This window comes from Mustela nigripes, chromosome 14 (assembly GCF_022355385.1).
Source record: "Mustela nigripes isolate SB6536 chromosome 14, MUSNIG.SB6536, whole genome shotgun sequence".
In the NCBI taxonomy this organism is placed as follows: Eukaryota; Metazoa; Chordata; class Mammalia; order Carnivora; family Mustelidae; genus Mustela; species Mustela nigripes.
Genome location: NC_081570.1, coordinates 61,913,926 through 61,936,022, shown reverse-complemented (window position 1 = coordinate 61,936,022; position 22,097 = coordinate 61,913,926). Strand labels below are relative to the sequence as shown.

The following is a 22,097-nucleotide window of genomic DNA, read 5'->3' as shown; positions in this document are numbered from 1 at the left end:
TAGATGTGCAAATGATTTTTTGAGGTTAAATCAGAACCAGCTTGCTCAGAGGCAGATCATTCAATGTGGATTTAGAATACCTTGGTTTATATTTTTGTCTTCTGGGTTGGTGAACCCATTAATCTCTTTGAGCCTTGATTTTCTCATCTGTGCCGTGAGAATACTGGTATCTCCTCACCTTCCCCATCCTCAAAATTATGAGAATTTAGTGAAGTGATGTGAATGTGTTGTTAGCGCTTCGGAAGGACTCCAGAAATGGTTCCCTTCTGCTTTCATGATGACACCCTCAATTTGTATCATTCCCAGACACCCTGCAGGGGACAGTATAACACAGAGGCTGAGAGCCATTGCTAAGGAGGCGTCACCACTTAACCAGCAGGTAACTCTAGGCAAATTACTTCAATCCTTTGCTTAAGAAATTTTCCCTGTAAAAAGGGGGAAATAATAGTACTTGAGTATAAGATGAGACATGACTTTTAAATTATTTTAGCACAGAGCCTGGTACATGGCATGTATCCAGTAACTTTTAAAATTGTCATTACTGCTGTAACTCTAAGGGCTTCTTATTTTCTTTGATGTGTCCTCCAGAAATCTGAACAAAATTCTCTTTGAAACACCATTGACCACTGTGCTTGCTCTGTGGACAACTGAATGCCTTTAATTTAGACTGAAAATGACTGGTTCATGTCCAGAAGGGGGGGGGGGGGGAGAGAGAGGAATGCCCACAGAATGGTTTTTGCTGGTGTCTCATTAATTTTGACCCACATTTTTTACTAAAATCTCTTTCCAACCCTCAGTGATGTATCCTCCCCAAAATTGAAGGGTGCTGTGTCCCCCAAAGTGACAAGGTTGCTTTGATTCAGTTACTTTTATTTCATTCATTAGTTCTTCCTTTTATTGAACTCATGAAAAAGTCATCTGTGTTTCTGCTGTGCTGCTTCCCAGAACCTCTCTGCACTGTAGCAGATAATCTGGGTTATTAGGAGCTAAGTTGCAAAGAGGGAGAAGAAGGTTAATTTAGGCTTGTCCTGGCCAAAATTTGAGATTTGAGGTATAGTGGTATTAACAACATTTATATAACGAAGAGTTCCTTGTACACTTTTTTTTAACTTTGTACTTGTAAAAATATTTATTGAAAAAGAGTCACAAATCTATATAAAATGCAGTTTATTAATGTCATAGATTAAAAACATATTTTATTTGAAATTATTGTCCCAGATTATCCAAAGTTTTGAGTTTATGACTTAACACCATAACATTTTTTAGATCTTTCTTTTTTATTTTTTCTCATTGATTCATAAGCATCAATACTGTCCTTATAAATCATCATAAGTGGACCAAAGCATACTTTCGATTATATCAATGTACAAATGTATCAGAATGAAATGATTGATTATAAATTCTGATAAAAAAGAAAAAAAGGAAAACTTACTTTTAATTAACTTTGGTCATTCTTCCCGCTGTAAATATATTATTTCTTCTAGACCTGTGCAAACCCCGAGAATAGCTTGCGAACCCATATTATTACCTTAATAAACCCTTAGGAGTTGGGAATCCCAGATGGGAATTGCCAGGTATGGCTTTAGCCAGGATCATTCAAACCAAATCATTTAGTAGGAAAGATGTTGTGTGTATTGAAGAAAATGATGATTTATACTCTAAATGATTTATTACTTATTTGTTTCTTTAAGAAGTTTATCTTAATTACTAATATACTAGTAAGTTTTCACTTATGAGAAATGAAATAACTACTTTTAGGGGAGGAAGCAAGAGCTCTGGATCAGAAAGATGTGGTTCCACTTACAAGTTGGTTGATGTTCATTGAGCTAGTAAACCTCTTTGAGGTTTGGTTTCACCGTGTATAAAAAGATCAGGGGCGCCTGGGTGGCTCAGTGGGTTAAGCCGCTGCCTTCGGCTCAGGTCATGATCTCAGAGTCCTGGGATCGAGTCCCGCATCGGGCTCTCTGCTCAGCAGAGAGCCTGCTTCCCTCTTTCTCTCTCTGCCTGCCTTTCCATCTACTTGTGATTTCTCTCTGTCATATAAATAAATAAAATCTTTAAAAAAAAAAAAAAGATCAATAACACCTAACTTCTAAGATTGGTTTGAGGATGAGAGAGGACGTATGTGTAGAGAAGATAGTGACTGGCTTGCTGTATGTAGTTCTTCAAGTGTAGTTTATTATGAAGGTGAACAAGTTACCATATTCTCAGTGCTTACTGTATACCAGGCCTCCCTCATTTTCTGATAAGAAAACAGGGTTAAGCACTTATCAGTAGCTTTCCCAAAGTCACATAACTATTATACAGCTTATTAATTGCTCTAGGCAAGTTCTGGTGTGATAGCCAACAACCCGCAGATCTCGGTGGCTTTAAATAGCAAAGGTTTGTTGCTCTTCTGTGTTCCTGTCCATCTGGGGTTTGGGGGGACTGGAGGGGCTCTGCTCCATGCTCTTTTCAGTTGGGAGGACAGGCTGAGGAAATGGTCTCCATCTGGAAGGTTGCTGGTTGCTGGGCCCAGGGGAAGAAAGAGAGAGAATCCAGCACAAGCTCTTAAAATATTCTACCCAGGAGGGACACATCATTTTCCACTCACATTTCATGAGCTGGGTCAGGTCCTATGCTCCTGCCTAACTTCAAGATGATGAAGACATGCCAGCCTGTCCTGTATCCTGAAGTGGACAATAACCAGACATTGGTGAATAGGAACAACTTCCGCAGGGACAGAATTCAAATCAAACCCAGATTCACTACTTCAATATGAACAAAATAGGGGAGCTGGAACCTCTTACCTCTTCTTAAACCTGTTCTTTATAACATGGCCATACTGGTGCATCTAAGAAAATGCTCACAATTTATAATGTCACATAGGTATGATGACTCAAGTCCGAGAGCAAGGACATGATGCCAATCAAAATGAAGGAGATTTATGGGTTTCCTACTTTTTGTGATTATGGATAACTGGAACTGTTATCCATTTAAGTACCCATTTAAGACTTGGCCTCTTTCTTTGTCATTTATTTGCCTTTTAAGTCAGTAAAGCTGCATTTTCTCCTCGTCTTTCTGTCCCTGCTGGCTAACGCTTCTCTACATCATGACGGACCTGGTGTTAACAACTTGGCCTCCCCTCCCCCAACCCTTTGGCTGACTGCTGAGGAAATAGCCTCAGTTGCTGTGTGTGACTACAAGGCACAAAAAAGGGACAAGACCATACCTTTTGTGCTTCTGTTTCCAGTGTGGTGGAACTTGGGCTCCAAAGAGCATTCACCCTCCTCCCCCCATCTGAGCCTGACTGACCATTTAGCTCAGGGATAAAACCTCCCTGTGGAGACAGCCCTGCACACGTGCAGACAGACATCCCTGCAATCACAATCTCTCCTCCTCAACCAAAATGTGGAATCTGAAGTGGCCTTTATTGAATGAGAGAAAAATATATTTATGTATTTTTTTTTAAGGGACACTTGAAAGAAGGGAGGAATCCCATAATTCTAATCTTGAGTCAACTATGGGGGCTGTGTTACTAAACTGTACATATCCCAAAGAATCGCCAAGTTTTTCCTTCCAAATGTATTTATATAGCTCAGGAGCTGTATTTTCACTGCATTGGGTTTTCCCGCAGTTGACTCGTGAATACTCTTTGTCTTCAGCTCCCACTCCAGGATGGTTTTCCTGTTTGCCTGTTCTTTGATGCTTCACCATACTTCCCTTTCCTTCGTAACAATAGGAGAAGTCTCATTAATTCAGAATTTGTGATCTCTCCAACAATGATGGAACTTTTTTTGTTTTTTACTTCTGTGCTCTTAGGGAGAAATGTTGGCTTGAGCAATCATTGGTGAAGGCATACTCAACTATCTTTAAGGGTGCTTCTTTACATGAAACGAATATATTAATTACCAAAAAAAAAAATCTTTATCTAGTCAATATTTATTCAGGATCCTATCAGGTAGCACTTTCTTAATCTGGGTTACTGTATGAATTTGTCAGTAATAAAGCTGTGTTTTTATTTTAAAAGAGTTACTATAATTAGATTGTTTGTTCCATGAGTTTGACTATCACCTGCTGCCCATGGAAAGAATCCCAGTCTTCTGCTCAAAGCCATGAATGTACTTCTTACCTGAGTTTAAGAAGTGTGGTTTTGTTTATATGACCCAATGCAAGGAGTCTAGCTGTAGAAAAGAGGGAAAGATCATTCATCAGTAGTTTGTGATGCCGGCATTCTGGAAGACCTCTGGAAGAAGCTCTCCTGCTTCTGCAGAAAAGCCAAGTCCATTGTCATTTAAACCAAATGAAGCTGTAAAGGTTTTTAGAGATGGGTGCTCTTAAGGGCTCCAGAATGTGGAATGTTCCATTTGCTCTGTCGGAAAACAGATGTGCAGTAATAAATGAAATTCCTGCTCTTCAGTTTCTTTTCTCCAGTCACATTACCGAGCTACTGTTCTTAGACAAAGTTGGGAGGAGAACAGTTGGTACTACTGAGAACAATTTTCCTTTGGGATCAGTGACCTTACCGTTATTACCCTCCCCATCGTGTGGTCATGCTTCCTTGCCTCTGGGACGTGGGAAGGAATTGAGCAAAGTGTTTAAGAGTGTGGGTTCTGAAGTCACAGAGAATGGGATTTAAATCTCAGCTGGGACACTTGCCAGCTGGTATGTAACTTCTCTGAGCCTCAGCTTTCTCATCTGGAAAACAGGGATTAAAATAACACCTGCCTTATAGTTGTAGGATTCAAGGATTGCAGCACTGAGCGTAGAGCCTGATAATGGTAAAGTCAATGGATATTCTCTGATCCTAGGACAAGTGGAGCTGAAGTCGAGTTCTGTGTCCTCCAAGTATGCTCTCTGTTCTCTTGGCGAACAGCGATGGCAGCCATCTGTAGCTGCTTAAAACACCGGATCCAGTAAGCAAACCTTGTCTTCCATTGCATCAGGCCACTGTGATGGCTCTTCATGCCTGCGGTTTCAAGTGCATTTTTGGCTAATGGCGGACATGGATACAGAGAGCTCCCTAACATCTAACACATTCATTCATGCATGGATTAGGCTAAAGCCAGGGAAATCATTACTTAGGACTCCTATTATGTCATCTTCTTCATGTATTTTTCTCCAACTGGAGTGCCCAGGAAAATATGGCTTACACTTCTTATATCACTTATTCAACAAATGTGTATTAAATATTCTGAAATTCATGGCAATTTGGTACTAAGGGAGAGAGCAGGAACTTAGTTTGGGGGTGGAGGAGAATAAGACATACATGCAGACAATACTGTGTATAAGAATATGTGGCATGGTCCCCACAGACAATATACATCAGAAGGGGAGGTGACCCCCACAGCTGTGGCTTGACACTCTTGAACCCTCTTCAAACCCCATTTCCTTGACAGAGCCATTAACTTCCTACCTTTTCTCCTTTTTATCCTCTTCCTTTTTTCTATTCCAAATCACAGCCTCCATTAATGTTTGGGCTACAGAAAGGAGAAAGGGTCTGCAGATACTGAGTCCATGGTTGGCTTGAGAAGCGTAAGTAGGGTGGTATTAGCTTGGGGAAGACATGCCTCTTCCCCCCAGGCTCCATCCACCTGGCAAACTCCTACACAGCTTTTAAGGCTTATGGTTAGAACTGTCTCCTCCTTGAATTTTTCTCTGACTTCCCTAGAGAAAATTTTTTGGGGTAGGGATGGAGAATGTATTTATCAGTAATATAATTACTTGAAAACAATAAAAATAATGAATATGTTTTCTTTTTCTTGCAGATTTCTTGCAGATTTTGCAGGTTATGCCTCCCCCATAGCCTTTATGTTTCTCTCTTTTCCTTCTCTTCTCCCCTATCAAGGCCAATCTTTTCCCTTTCCTGGTACAGAATACCTGGGAGAGGGTGGTGAGGAAGGATCAGGGTGTCAAGATTAGAGAGAATAAGAATGTGATTTGTGAGAAGTGATATCCACCATCCCAAAGAGTGGGAACATGGCTGGAAGTGGTGGGACGAAGATAGGACAGGAGCGTTAGTCAGAAGGCCCCGTTACCGTACCTGCTGCATACTTCCATCATAGGACTTAGCACTTGTCATTCTTTGCCCACACGTCTGTCGAGTTGATAGCCTTCAAGCTTGAGGGCAGACAGGTGTTCTGGCCATCTTTGAGACCTCGGGTGTAGTAAATACCACTGGTTTCCCATCGTCCCTGTGTAAGTTCATTGACTGCAATTCAGCTGATCTGTCTGCAGACTGAGTCCAACTCACAAATAGGGATGGAAGGATCTGGAGACATCTTGCCTGTCTGGGTTACTCAGAACTCTGAATTAGGGATATCCCTTTAAGTCGTCACTCTATTTGTCGTACATGCCCTCTCAGCCTTTCCTATCCCTAACGCCATGCTTCACTAAGTGTCTCACAGGAATTAAACTATTTAGGGAAGCTCATTAGGGAAGGTGGGAAAACAATTCAGGTTTGAAGTTAAAGCTTTATATAGGTGCTTTTCATTCTCCAGCTTCTCTGTGCTGTAGCTTTGAGGGACCTAAGCTAATGTTGGAGGATGTGAAGTATCAGGGTGCTCTCTTATAAACCTAACCATCTGCACAATTTTGACCTGATGAAATGCTTACCTTACTTACTGTGGTTTTCTATGGGTAGATAAAAGAGAGGCATCAGATCATCATGCATGTTTATTACATCTGAGAGGAAGTCTGGATGACTTCACCTTTATTTGTGGGAGAAAAATAAACCCATGGGAAGATGTGCTCCTCCCAACCATTTGTCTGTTCCTTCATTTGCTTATTGAGCACCTACTCTGTGAGAGGCACTGTGATAGGTGCTCGAGATAAAATGGTGAAAGATATCGTATCTGTTCTTAGAGTCCGTAAAGGTCAATTACCTTTCTGATGGCAGTAACAACGTAAACTTTTGCTGTAATGGGCCAGAGAGTAAATATTTTCCTTGTTGTGGGCCATGAGTTCATGTTGTAATGACTCAGTTCTGCCTCTGGAGCACCAAAGGGGTAGTCGTAGATGATTCATGAACAAATGAATGTGGCTGTGTTCCAGTAAGACTTTATTTAAGGCTATGGAAATGTGAATTTCATGTAATCTTCATGTATCATAGAACATTATTATTCTTTAGATTTTTTCAAACCATTTACAAATAAAGCAACTCTTCTCACCTTGTGGACTGTACAGAAACAGGCAGGGGCTGGGTTTAGCCCTTGAGTCATAGACTCCCACCTCTGACCTAGGAGATGATCTGTGATTTCTAAGTCAAGCTCCTCTTCAACCGAAGTGGAGTTCTGCTTGTCTCCTGACCCCAAACCCCAGCTCCAGAGGTCTTTCTACAAAACAAAAATCTTTTTATAAATGTATGGTACAACTGGGGACATCTGGGGACTTGTTTTCCTGCGAGAAAATGAAAATGACTCCAGTGACTATTTGGTCTCTGAAACAGTTTAGATCAGTTTAGATTTTTTTTTCCCCTTTTTTTTCCCTTTCCCTATCTCCATACTAGAAATTAACATAAAAATTCTTTCTAGCTAAATTCCCAATACATTTTCACAGTGAGCGTTTTCTGAAGTGAAAATTAGTAGCTTCCTTGCAGTTTTCATCAGGGATGTGAAATTGTGCAGCTCACAGGGGTGGAGAACTCAAACTCCATTTATGAATTAATACATGCTGCCGAGAGTACCTTGCTATCTGCCGAGTGCCAGGGATTCTTTTCTACAAAATCCTGAGTATCTACATAGTGTATTTTAATTTCTTTTCTCATTCCACCAGTGAGCGAATACCATTTTCTATTTGCACAAATGAATTAATATGTAACAACTAGTACCTGTATAAGATTATCTTATTTACACCATCCTTAGGGGTTGGCAGCACTTGGGCAAATTATAATGTATTTCTCTAGTACCCCCTCCCTCCTGGCCAATTTTTATCCAGGTGAAACGTAGCAACAGGGAGCATGAAGGACACCATCCAACGGGAGCCACAGGCAGTGGGAGTAGACATCTGTGGGGGCAGATCTGGCTCAAGTCCCAGTTGTGGCTGCACAGTGATTAGGGATCTATAGAAATTCCTTGTTGAAGCATAAGATGACTTTCACATCTCTTGTCTTTTTTCTTGGACAACCTCTCCTTTTCTCTTTCTCTAACCTTGGTTCCCCAAAACAGCCTTGAGTCCTCAGACTCAGGATCGTGGCTATTGAACTCTATGTTCCCCCTGCTGGGATGGCTCTGATCTTTCAGGTCAGAAAGTTCTGATAGTGGAGGAAATTTGACTCCTGTGGCAACTCACAGGAATCATGGGGGAAGGAATGTTGTCATTGTTAAACAAAACAAAACAAAACAAAACAAAACAAAACAACCACTTGTGGGCTTTGGAATCAGACAGATTTGGATTTGAATCCTGTTTTTTTCCACTTAGGAGCTAAAGTAGAGTTCAAGCAAAATAATTAGCTCCTCTGCGTCTTAGTTTAGATAGCTGTGAAGTGGAGGAGAAAACCTTCCTCACAGAGTAGAGAGGAGGATTAAATGAGATAATGAACAGTTAGTAAGTTCCCATTAAATGCTGAGAAATGCATTGAGTAAGCGGTCTATAAAAATACTACCACTCTGGGGACGCCTGGGTGGCTCAGTTGGTTAAGCAGCTGCTTTCGGCTCAGGTCATGATCCCGGCATCCTGGGATGGAGTCCCACATCGGGCTCCTTGCTCTGCGGGGAGCCTGCTTCTCCCTCTGACTCTGCCTTCCACTCTGTCTCCCTGTGCTCGCTCTCACTCTCTCTCTCTCTTACAAATAAATAAATAAAATCTTAAAAAAAAAAAAAGAAAAAAAAAAGATTCTCTCTTCTAAAAAAAAAAAAAATACTACCACTCTGACTAGATATTTAAGAAATCTGTTTCCTTCATTTATGCACCAAATGTTTATTGAATTGCTGTTTGCTTCTGAGAAGACCGAGAAATAAAATCCATGTACCACACAAAACAGAGGAGCTCACATTCAAGTAGAAAAGGTAACCATCTGCCAGTAAGTGCAGTCATGCAGAGTATGGGTGTAAAACAGAGGTATGTAGAGTGGGGGCCCCGATGTGGGAGACCTCAGCACACCTGGAGACATGCAAGAAAGAGGTGGGCAAGCTAAGGTTGAAAGATGCATAGAAGTTTGTCAAGTGGTCAAGGGAAGAAGTATGTTCCATTCACAGATAGTGCGAGATCTGGTTTTGCTAGTTTAGGATTGAAGAGGGGGAGAAAATGGGCCTGAGGAGAGATGCAGGGGTCCAGGGATGAGGGACCTTGAATATCATGTGAAGGAAACTGACTCTGACATACCCAGTGGTTGTTTTTTTTTTTTTTTTTTTTTTTAATACCCAGTGGTTCTTTATGATGTGTGGGAGAGCAGAATGCTGTTAGTGAACTGATGTCCAGTACCCCTGTAAGTGTGATTGAGCTAGAGTAGAGATCCATGGAGGGCTCAGTCACCACAGATGTGTCCAACCTGTCCCTGAACCTGAGGCCAGAGATCAAGTCCTCAAAAAACAACGTGACAAAGCAAAATAGGACTCGGGATAGTGTCATCTAAGTTCAGTGCTTTAGGCTTCGTCCACACCAAGGCCCTGTCATGTAAATCTAAGCTTTTTCACGGAAGGCCTGCCTTCTCTGTGCTGGATTCGAATGCAGGTTCCATTTTAGCATCCTTCCCTGAGAAACTGCATCATCCCACCTTCTGGACTTCAGAACTATGGGCACTGCCTGCTGGGAGTGGGGACCTCAGTGGGAACAAGGATGGAGATTTTTCCAAAGAGGAAATGAAGTTATTGCCATGCTTTCGAGATCTGAATCAAAATCAAAACCCAAAACAGATTGAGAAAGACCTCTTTCTTTCCCTTGAACTTGGAATCCAGGGACTGTTTTACAACTGGAAACCCATGCATCACAGTGGCAGCTCTGGACTTTGATTATGATTACCTAACCCAGCCCTTGCTTCCCCAGGGCCTAGCAGGAAGCACACCAGCCTAAATAGGTGTGCGTGAGTGAGTGAGTGAGTGTGTGTGTGTGTGTGTGTGTGTGTGTGTGTGTGTTTCAGATTACAGGTGCCTGGGGAACGCGCACCCAGGGCAACAGATCAGGGGCCTGAGTTTCCTCCCACATTAGAGCCCAGAAAAAGGGGCTGGAAGCTGAGCTTCACTTCCAGCTTCCCCCAGGCTCGGTTCCAGCAGCGCTTGGGGCTCTCCAGAACCTCCGCGCTCGCCTTCCCTCCTCCCTTAGCAACTGCGAGGCTGTGGATACCGCCAGCGGGTGGGGGCCCGGGAGGCTACGGGGCAGCTCTGGGGCGGCGGCGGCCCAGCTCAGGTGCCCGGAGCTCGGGCGGCCGCAGTGCGGAGTCACCGGGCGAGCGCAAGGGTCGCTGCGCCAGCGCGCACGGGGCCCCGCGCACCCAACCTCCGCACCTGCCGCGGGGTCCAAAAGGGATCCTGCAAAAATGAGCCATTCTCACCCGGCTGGGTAAGTGACAACTGGAGCTTTTCCACCCCGCGGCAGGTGGCGGCTTCAGCCAGCGGCCCCTCCTCCTCCCTCCTGCAGCGGAGAAAGGGGCTAGAGGGGAAGCGAGAGGGAGGGCTGGGGAAGAAGAAACAAATAATAGGAATTCTGGGTTGCACTGAAGATGGCAGAAATCCCAGGCTTCCCATCTCCTCCCTTCCTTTCCTCGCTTCTTTCACCGACGTTCGCCTCTTTGAAATTTTCACTCTGGAAGGATTAAAAAATGGATGTGAAAAACGCATACATTAAGCAGGGACGTTAGCTGGGATCAAAAAGATCCTGTGGTGTGGGACATGTGCGTTTGAATGCAAAAGTAGAGGTCACCAAAATATGCATTCGTTTGGAGATTTGGGACTGAGAGAGAAATTTTCACTGTGGCCTCTTGCAGAGAAATGAGGTGTGAGTTGATTTAATGTCGAGGGAGGTTTAACTGTGAAGGGGGCCCCTTATTTCAGTGTCATGGGGGAATCTTTGAAAGTATTTTGACTAGGGAAGGTGGTGTGATACTGGAGAGGACGGAGAGAAGGAAGGAATTGTGCCCTCCTATGTTTACACATGATCTCCTGTTGCTTTGGGCAGGGTGACTCCTCAGACGATGTATTTGGCAATTATTCAATCTATTCTAGAAAGTTAACACAGTCATTATTGGATGTTGTTTAAAAAAAAAAGTCTCTGTCCTTTTGTTGGAAGGGAGAATATCCAATTTCCTCCCGAATTAAACAATGTAATGCATATTAGATGGTTTTTTATTATGATACATCTAGTAAGCAGATAATATCCTAGTTGATCTTGCAACTAATTTGAAAATGTTTTCCTTTTTAATTGGATTTATTGCACATTTTCAAGAGCAGCAAATTAGTAGAGGACAACATATTTAAGATCATTTGGGGTTTGTGATGTCTAAAATGCCACATTAGTCGTTGTGTTTAGGATTGATAGTCGAACTTAAAGATTTTTATTTTTTAATGAATTCTGAGTGTAATGACATAAACAGAATGTTTGAAAAACTGGAGGTATACAAGGTGCCATGTTGGAAGTCAATTTCAGAACTCTTTTTGGAAAGCAGTGTAGCTACGACTAAACAAGCTTCTTCTCATTTTATCTCAAATTGAATTTAGTTTAGGTCCTTTGCCACTTTGAGGCTGAACTCCTGTGCAATTTTAGTTAGCCGGGGGTCATGTGGGATGTAAATGGCACTATTTTTCTGCAGCTGCTGTTTGCAGTATGTCCACATACGGGAAAATGAATGTGTCAGTCATGGTTGTCTTCCTATGTTTTTCAAATTTTTGGCTAAGTTAGAATCTTATTAGACCATTTAATCATCCATTTTAAAATGTGGAAAAACCTGTAGCTGCTTATTAAATTGTGCATGATTAAGATTTCAGAAACTGAAGTGAAATTTTTCTGAAGCTCCATTAGTTCCAACACATTGGAAAAAAGGAAAATTTATGATCTAGGGAAAGAGTATGCTTCATGGTACTCTTCAAGAAAGATACTAAGATGGCAACACTAATTTTGCACTAAAATTGTAAACTCCTGGAGAGTAGGCACCATGTCTTATTAATCTTTGTGTCTCCTTCACCTAGGACAATGTTCTGCATAAAGTAAAGCTCAGTTAATGTTTGTTGAATGAATGGTGTGTTCTGACACTGCCTCTGGTCTAGAGGTGGATGTATTCACAAAGGAAAAGCGTATTAGAGGTGAACATTTGTACCATAAGCTGAACAAGTGTTTACCAAGTGCCATGTCATAGAATAATATTTTACATGAAACACCTCATTTAATTTCCCCACCCATTTCATGAGGCAGATTCTAGTCACCCTCATTCTCACAGGGAAGGAAACTGAGGTCTGAAAATTTTGAAAGGTCTCACAGGTTGGCAGGTGTCAGGGCTGGAAAGCAAAACCAGGCCATCCAGTTTCATTGCCTGTGCACTGAACAGTTACAACTTTGCATCTCACGGCCAGTAGCTGAGATGTGTTGGAGCCCTAGATGCATAGAAATTCCTATCCAGATCAGACCAACATCTGACAAGTGATTCCTGTACATAACTATCTGGCATTTTGATATATAATTAGAAAATTATTTTGTAATAGTGGGTATATGTGTATTTTTTTGGTTTTAGTTCATCAAAAGTAAATGAAAACAATAAACACAAGAATAACAAACTCTAAATGCCTTAAAATTCATCCACGAACAAAATTATTCAAATTGCTGAAGTTTTTCGTCAATATAAGTAGTGATTCTTTTTCTTGACTATGCCACCATTTGGAAATAATAAAAGTTTCAGTAGCAAATAAAAGGTTTCATTAAAGCTGAGAAAGCTTTTCCATCATTGCTGAAGCAGTTTGTACTTATTACATTTTAAGGATAAATGGTAATGAAGTGCAGTGGTACAATAAAACAGAAATTTCAAATCCCTAAAATTCCACCAATCAGTAAGTGACGCCCTAATGCTTTCTCTTGGTGCTTCCTTTGAGTGCCACTGCTTACTTAATTACAGCTTGAAACACTTGATGTAAAAATTGCAAAGGGTCTGTGCTGACTTGGTTCAGAAACAGTTTGGAGTAAACAAAAGTGGTCTTAAAAACTTCTGCCAAAGATTATAATAGAGACTTTGAATCTGAGATGCATTGTAATTTGGGGGAAGTCAACTATAAAACACCGCTCCTGGCACTGCCATCTCTAATGCAGTCGTTTCAGAGTGGAAAATTTCAGCTCATAGTCCCTCTAGTTTGCTAAATCTCACCCTGGGTTGCTATTGGTGTGTGTGCGCGTGTGTTTGTGGGTTGCGCACTAGTCCTGGAGGTAGAATGGGGATTTTATACCTCTCAGTCATGCATGAGGATAAAATGATACGGCTCTTCTAACTCCTTCAAAGGATCGTCACTGAATCCATGTGAAGTTGATTCCCTGTGTGAAAGATAAGCTTGGCTCTAAGTAGAGATAGTCACACTCGTCTGTAAATTTGCTTTGAGGAATTGGAAGAATGGGGAGCATTATGGTTTATGACAAGATAAAAATGCAGAAGATGTATGCTTGGAAAGATTGCTCCAAGGTTGGACACACTTTTTATTTGTTTGTTTAGGCTTATTAATGTATATCTTTTAAATGTAAACAAGTGTTTCTGTACTGACGGAGTACAGATCTGCTTCCACTTATGACGGGGTTATGATCCAATAAACCCCCTGTAATATAAGTCCAAAACGCACTTAATTCACCAAAACTGCTGAACATCGTAGCTTAGCCTTGCCTACTTTCAATGTACTCAGAACACTTACGTTAGCCTATAGATTGGGGCAAAATCATCTCACATGAAGCCTATTGTATAATAAAGTGGTAAATATCTCATGCAATCTATTGAATGCTCTACTGAAGGTGAAAAACAGAATGGCTATCCGGGTACATACAGAATGGTTTAAGGGTATCAGTTGTGTATCCTTGTGACTCTATGGCTGACTGGGAGCTGCCACCGCCCAGCACCACCAGAGTGCATCATACCACATATCACTGGCCTAGCAAAAGATCAGAATTCAGAATGGTTTCTCCTGGATGCTTATTGCTTTTGTACAATTGTAGTCAAAAAATTATAAGCCAAACCATTGTAAGTTGGGGACCATTGTATACGGAAGTATGGTATAGAAAGAATTAACACCTCCCTAGTACTCGCTGGTAACTCAGTCCTTCTTCATCAAAGGCAGGGTGAAAACTGCTGGGAATGAAATTGTCAATTTTTAGATAGTGGATATATATATCCAAAAGTGACAAAAATTTATAAGCCCACCATGTCATTTACAAATGGAATGTCCATTGCAGTTTGTCTCTGCCTTTTTTTGTTTGGTTGGTTCAACAGGGTACTTTTAAAAATTGTGATATAATTAACATATAACATTAGTTTCAGGTGTATGATATAATAATTCAATATTTGTATGTCCCACAAAATGACCAACACAAATACTTATATGATCTCACTTCTATGGGAAGTCTAAAACAGCAACAACAAATGAACTAATAGATACAGAGACAGGGGAGGGGTGGAGGGAAGGTGGGGGCGATGTGAGTGACGGGAGTCAAAAGGTACAATCTTCCAGTCGATAAATCATTACAGCTAATAATACTCTTTTTTTTTAAATTTGAAAGTTACTAAAAGAGTAGATCTTAAACATTCTTATACACACACACAATTTGTACCTATGTGTGGTGATGAATGCTGACTAGATTTAAAATTGTGGCGTCTCTGCCTTCTTACCAAAGTGTACTGCTTTGTATGGCTGTAGCAACTTTCTAGTCTCTTCGTTGCTCACCACTCGCTCCTACTACCAAAATTATCTCTGTCACACAGGAAATCAGACTTGAAGTCATTAAATATTTAAATTCAAATTGGGTAGTTTCTACTCACCCTCTTGTCACATATTAACCATTTAACATCAGAAATAAATTCTTTCTGATTAAAAGAGATGAATTGAGTGTGTTCATTTGTCTTGACCTCTCTGATCATCTATTAGAGTCTGCTCTTTTTGTTATAGTTGGGATGTCTTCTCTTACCCCTTTGCTTAACAAACCTGTGCACATACATAGATGGAATTGGAGAGGGATTTGTTTATACATCACTCGGTTCTTTGAATTCCTTCAGAGTTATAGACCAAAAATCACATAGTGATTTATCGTCAAAAAGTGTTTTCAGGGGTGCCTGGGTGGCTCCGTGGGTTAAAGCCTCTGCCTTCAGCTCAGGTCATGATCCCAGGGTCCTGGGATGAGCTCTCTGCTCAGCAGGGAGCCTGCTTCCTCCTCTCTCTCTGCCTACTTGTGATCTCTGTCTGTCAAATAAATAAATAGAATCTTAAAAAAAAAAAAAAAGTGTTTTCAGGGATCTTTCAATGAGATCCTTCAATTGTATTGAAAGCAAAGTGTTGGAGTTTACTTGCGATAGTATGTGTTGCCCAGTCAGGAAGGCACTTGTGTTAACATCTGTGCAATTTAGGTTGCCCCTTTTATTTTCCAGGTATCCTCCTAAATTCAGTGCACCCTGATAAGACACCGGGTGGTGAGAGGTGTGCCCTTCTTTTGTAAAAATGGAAAGATGATTATAAAAGGGAAGGGGGTTATGGATCATTATGATGTGGAAGAGCATTTTCAGTCAGATAAGTTTTAGGCTAGCACCGAAGAAACTAGAGGGTCTAGAAATTAATTCCCCTAAAACTACCCTTGCCCGGGTTCCATTAGGAAAGTCTTTAGGTATCCAAGCAATGTGCATATCCCAGTATGTACACTTCTTGTATAGAGAACAGGGTACTGTCAGATGCAATCTTCTGTAGCATCCCACATTCTTTCTCGCAATCTCTGCTGAAGAAAGGTATCTCTAACTGCGAAAAGTGGAGACTTCCCCAACTTACTTTGATTATTAGTAACTACAAAAAGTTTTTCAGGGAGATGAGAAAATAAAACTTCTGTGACCCAATTTTCAAACCTAAAATCAGCCTCAAATAATCTGGGCCTAGGTGTTTATATATTTTCAAGACTCTAAGTTTCCAGAGACATCATTTTCAATGAAAATTTCAGATTCTGGAAGATAGTACTGAAATAATCTTTTTAACTTTAATTAATAATTTTGGCACAAACCGAGAGAAGTAGTATGCAGATTGAATTATTGGATCTTTCCTGCCAATGAACTTATTCAGTTCCCCCCACAAATAGTTGAAAATAGTGTAGGCTTTGGAATGATTCCATAAATGTTCATGGGTTTAAAGTAAACTATTAAATTAAGTGGCGGTAAAATTTGTAAAAGAGGAAAAAATATCTAGGATTCAAAATTCATAAAGATCTGCAAGCATCTTTGTCACCTTTCCCTAAACTTGAAGTCCCAAATGATACATTATAAATATGAATTATATTTTTTGAAAGGATAAGGGAAGAGGACCATCAGCTGAGTCACAGTCAAAATAAAACCCTTGGCACCACAAACACAAATAAATACTGTGAACTGATAGACTTTTATGCTTTCAGATAAACTACTTAAGGTAAATGTATTTATATATACATTTATATATAGTTACCTTATTAAATTAATTTTTGGTTTGAGTGATCAATTGCTGGTCCTGGTTGCACTGAATAAGACTTGGGCAACGCCCTCTAAGGTGACTTATTTGAGTGTATAGACACTGCATTTTGATTTTTCTTTAGTTCCTTGCTTTGACCTACCTCCATGGTTCTGAAACTTATGCATACAAAGAATTACTGAGTGGTGCGGCATACACAAAACCTTGAGTATCATACTTTTTGGATTAAGCTCATAATTTTTAGGAATATTTTTGACAATATAATACATTTGCATCTTGTGCTAACTACAACCCAAACGTTAGGTAGGATTCCACTATACCTCTGGTTTCTAACCACTCAGAAGCCATTTTTTTTTTTTTTTTTTTTTTTTTTTTTTACTAGCTAGAAGCTCTACACAACTGTCTTCTTCCAGGAATTCCAATTAGGGAACGCATCCTTCATTGAAAACAGCATTGCTGCAGGTTGTTATATTAACAAATATATTTGGATTAAAGTAATTCACCTGAGAGCTTGCATTTCTGGATTAATGTCTTTTCCAGAGAAAAGAGAAAAAGATGTTACAAGTTCAGTAGATGCAGCTTGTAAAATCATGCCTTACTGAGATTCTGTCAATATTAGGATTAGAGTTTTCTTGAGAGTCTTTGTCAAAGCATTGCTTTTATAGTGAGCCACAAGACACATGCTTTAAAAGTGAAGAACATTTTAAAGTGTAGATGTACGGGTCAGACTTCCTTAATGACTTCTCATTTCTTGAGGGTCTCTTCTGACCCTTACTCTTCTTGTCTACTGGTTTCTTTCATATGGTTAACTCTTTTTTTGGTCTACGGGCAGATGACTGAGAGGTATAATTTATTTTCCTGCCCAGGGCTCTGGGGGATCTCTTTGGAGAGCTTCATTATCCTCTCCACATCTGTCCAAACTACCTACATGGAGGTAGTGGGATAGAGAAGGTATCTGTCCCCCTTTTGGATGGATCATCAATGACCCTTTTCTGTTTGCCAACACAGATAATTTGAAATCAAAGTGTGGGTTTCTGTGTACTCAAGAAATACATTCCTATTAGATTTCTATCTAAATCCATGTTATATCGTTCAGTTGGTCATCTTTTTCACTGTGCTTGTGTTTTGGGCTGAATTGTAACCACACCCAAATTCACATTTGCTGTGCTAACTCCCAGTGCCTCAGATGTGACTGTATTTTAAGATATGATCCTTAAGATGTAATTATGGTTAAATGAGGTCAATGGGTCATTCATCTGATATGACTGGTGTCATTATAAGAAGGGGATGTTAGGACATAGACATACACACAGAAAGAAGACCATGTGAAGATAGAGAGGAAAAATGGCCATCTGCAAGCTCAAGGGACAGGCGTAGAATAGATTTTCCCTCATTGCTTTCAGAAGACACCAATCCTGTTGAGACCTTGATCTTGGACATCTACTCTCCAGAACTGTGGACAATAAACTGTTGTTTAAGCCCCAGTCTGTGATACTTCATTATGGCATCCCTCCAGCACTAATACAACCTGTTTGTCACTGCTGATGCTCTTTATTATGTGGTCCTGCAAAAGCTAAAGATGGCCTTTATGAGAAATGTAGTCCTTGGAAATGATTTAACAAAATGAGGCTCATGAAGAGTGGAGATTGGAAGCCAAAAGTTGAAAAGGGAGATAAAACTCAAAGCAAACAGAAAATATGATTAAAGCGCTAGTGAGAAGAAGTAATTAAGATAATAAGTCAATGATCTCTACTGGTTAAGTATTGAACTTTTCTTCTTAGTCTGATTCGTAATCAAATTACTCCCCACCTCTCAGCGTCTTACACTAGTTGGGCTAGAAAATTGTACATTTTAAGCTGGTGATCCATTTTTCTGTGACTGTTATTATTTTCTTATAATAGTAATAAACATTTATAAATTAATGAAAATTCTTAGGGCAAAATATTGAAACAAGGGAAAAACAGCAGGGAACTAAACAGACAATATAAATTGCACATAGTAGTTATGAAACAGCATTAAAAACTAAGGATTTTAAATTGAATTGAATCATAGTGTTTTATGGTAGCAGTTAATCTGACATTCTCTATATGCCATGGATTGTAATATTTTATATTTGTGAATATTATGTGGCTTTCATATTAAGAAGTTGTCTTTCTTCATAGCTTGCTTCAAGATGTTTACAATAATCTTGTTTCTGTTGTTTAGATTCAAATAAAAATAATCTGCTGTAAATTAGAATAATAAACTTGGAGGAGATCTCAGTGAGTCTCCAGGTACTAGGGATACAAGTTGTTTTTATTTTCTTCCTTATACTTATCTGTGTTTTGAAAAATTTCTACTTTGAGCAAAAAAGAAAAGAAAAAAGAAAAACTGCTTGACATCCTCCCATTGATAATCATAGTAGATTTTTTTTGTCATTTTATTTTTTCTCCATTTTCCTATGCCTATCTTACTTTTAAAGCTATACTGACAAAGCTATATTGTTTGAAAGGCTGTTTCTAAGACAGTACTATTTTTAAAGTTACACCAACAAGTAAGGAAGGGAATTCCCTCCGAGCACTCCAGTCGTCTTTATGTTTCCCTCATAACTACAAAGGTCTTGAGGGTAGAGACCATACCTCTCTACATATTTTGGTCTTCCATGTACTTCAGGACTATACCCTGCACTTGGCTCAGTAATTGCTGACATAAGCAATCCCCTTGAAATCAGTAGCTTGGAATCTCTCAAACTACCAGCAAATGGCTTTTTCACCATAATTTGTAGGGATTTATATGAGGTTATCAGTGTTAAATTTTTCTTTCCTACGAATTTTGTTTTCCTCTCAGTCAAACTTGACACTTAAGAGTTTGTCCAGACAGGAATCTTCCAGAATAGGAAATGGACTTAGGGAGTGAATGAGGCTGACCTGAGGCTGCATTCCATGTAGAGGGATATTGAAGTTCCAGTTCTTGGTGAAGAGATTAGCCCACAGAAGAAGAAAAGGGAAAGTCTGAAGTTTCAGGACGGAATGCAAGAGCATGGGGAAGGAACCAGATCCCCAAGTCCTATTTCAGGCAGCAGAGGAGGTCAAGAAGCAAGTTGGGAGACAAGGTCCAAGGAAAGGTAGAAAATGTTGGGGGAGTGTGGGTGGAAGGTTAGAGCATTTCAAAGGGAGTCACAAACAAGGACTTGAAGTCTCAGAAAGAGTGGAACTGTCTGAAAGTCATCTTATTTTTGTGTATGTGTGTGTCCTTCTAAGTGAAAAGGAATGATATTCCACAGAGAAAATCAATGTTTCATTAAAAAAATATGAGATGAACATGCTACAGTAGGAAGAAGAATATTGTTGGGGTCAGATAGACATAGGTTTGAATCTCAGTTGTGCCTTATGGGGACGTAGGAAAGTTAATTTCCCTGTGCCTCACTTTCCTTTTTCAAAAATTGGGCTAATAAATACCTTCCTTGCAGGAATATTGGCACATATTAGAGACTCAGTGAGTGACAGCTATTGTGTGTCTATTTTGATCTTCATGCAAAACATATGTTGCTTAAGTCTTTTTTGTTTTTTTCTTGTTTAATTTTTCCAGCTTTATGGAGATGTAATTGACATTATATAAGTTTAAGATGCACAGTATGAAGGTTTCATATATGTATGTTTTATGAAATGTTAGTTAACACATCATTAAATCTTTAGCATCTAATTCTTAAAGTACATCAGCTCTATGGTAACTTCCAAAATCCACTGAGCATTTAATATATGAAAAGCAATTTGCTAGTTTTTAGTATTGACTCATTTAATGCTCTCAGTGATTTTCAAAAACAGCACTCTTATTATTTCCATTTTCAGAGGAAAATAGAAAGCACGGGGAAGTTAAGTACCTTGCCCCTCATTGCCAGTCTACTGAGTAGCTGATATGGTTAGATAGTTAAGAGTCAAACTGAGGAAACTGGACTCGAGAGGTGAAACTCTCAGCTTCCATACTCTGCCTCCTCAAGGATACTGGTGGTAGAATAATTTAGTCATGCTGTTTCCCTGCTTAAGACCCTCCATGGCTACTAGAAAACTGGCCAGTCCCAAGCCTGTTGGGCATACCATCTTACAGGCCACTCCTTTGATTTTTAAACAACTGTTCCTTTTATTAAACCAAACTGTCCTCCTGTACTTTCCCTCATTATTTGGGATGCTCCTGCCTTCTTAGCATCTTTCACAGGTCAACCATTCACTTATCTGTCCACCATATGCTTTCTCTTCTTTAGGCTGAGCTCCTCAGGACTGTTGACGGGACCTTGTAGAACACACAGTTCAGCTTAGTGGTTCAAGCAGAACAGTTGCTGATTTGAATGGTGGATCTGCCTTTAACTAGTTATGAGCTGCTCATCTAAGCACTCTATTATTTCAGTTTACTCTTCCGTGAAGAGGGTGGATAATAGTACTTTTCAGGGTCGTTTTGAGAATTAAAGTACATAGCTCATGTTAGTAGAGTGTTTACTGTGTGCACTACAAAAATGTTAGTGATCTATAAATACTAGTGATGAAAATTATTGGTTCCTAGAACTTTCCCTCCTGTCACCTTTTCTCCAAACAGCATCTTTATCTCCCTTGGTTTGCATGTTATTTTTCCATTAATGCATATTTCTTTAAGTGTCCACAATTTATTTTTTTCTCTCCAAAGAACTGAAATTCTTAAGCCTCCAGAGAAGAGCTTCTTTTGGGAACTGTCCACCTTGGGGAGTCCCAGGCCTACTGACTTCCCATGCACTAGTTTCTTATTGCCTCATCTGTGAACACTGCAAAACTATCTCGCCAGTAGTCAGCACAGTTGGAGACTAGTTTTGTTTTTACTAGTCACTTCAAACCATCATATTAAGGCTATAAATAAAATAATATTATGGTTCTCATCTGTCTGCTTCATTGGAATAAGCTGAATGAAATTGTAAATCAATATTTAGCATAATTGCTGAGATCTGGCAGGTTTGGATACAAATAAAAAGAATGAAGAATGTAATATAATATCATTTATATAATATTAGTTCAATCACCCTCTATAAAGTGGCAGGCAGCAGAGACTCATGGTCTAATTTTCGTTGGCAAAGAGTTTTCTTATAAAGGTTGGGAAAATAATTGACCCTTATGTCAATTACTCTTCTGTATTGGTCTTTCTTCAAGTTTCCTCAAAAGGTTTTTCTTTTTTTCCTGCTTCCCTAGGAAATTTCCTTTCAATGCAATTTTGTAGCATATTGCAAAGCATTTATTTGACAAAAACAAAACAACAAAACTAACATTGTCAGCATGATCATCCACACTGAGGATTCTGAATTTTTTTTAAAAAGCCAAAATATGTAAAACATGCTTTTGAACTTCTTGGCATAAACTACTTTCAGTTATTATCCTGAAGCAGAAGAGAGGTTACGATCCTTACACATTGATTTTTTTTTTTAAGGTTGTATGTCAAGGAATTGGACCAATGTATTTTGTTTCCATGAACTGATTTATAATCTCATTCATTCGGCAAGTATTGAAGTGTTTACTGTAGATATGGCATCACCATACA

The 22,097-nt window shown here is 39.7% G+C and overlaps 1 protein-coding gene across 1 annotated transcript in view; it reads left to right on the top strand.

Annotated features, from left to right (window-relative positions):
- The window catches only part of ERICH3 (glutamate rich 3), a 113,215-nt gene that overhangs the window by 8,609 nt on the left and 82,509 nt on the right, over window positions 1-22,097 (top strand). The window contains exon 2 of the mRNA XM_059377093.1: window positions 10,123-10,473. Within this exon, the coding sequence (XP_059233076.1) occupies window positions 10,123-10,473 (351 nt within the window). The remainder of the gene's footprint in view (window positions 1-10,122; window positions 10,474-22,097) is intronic.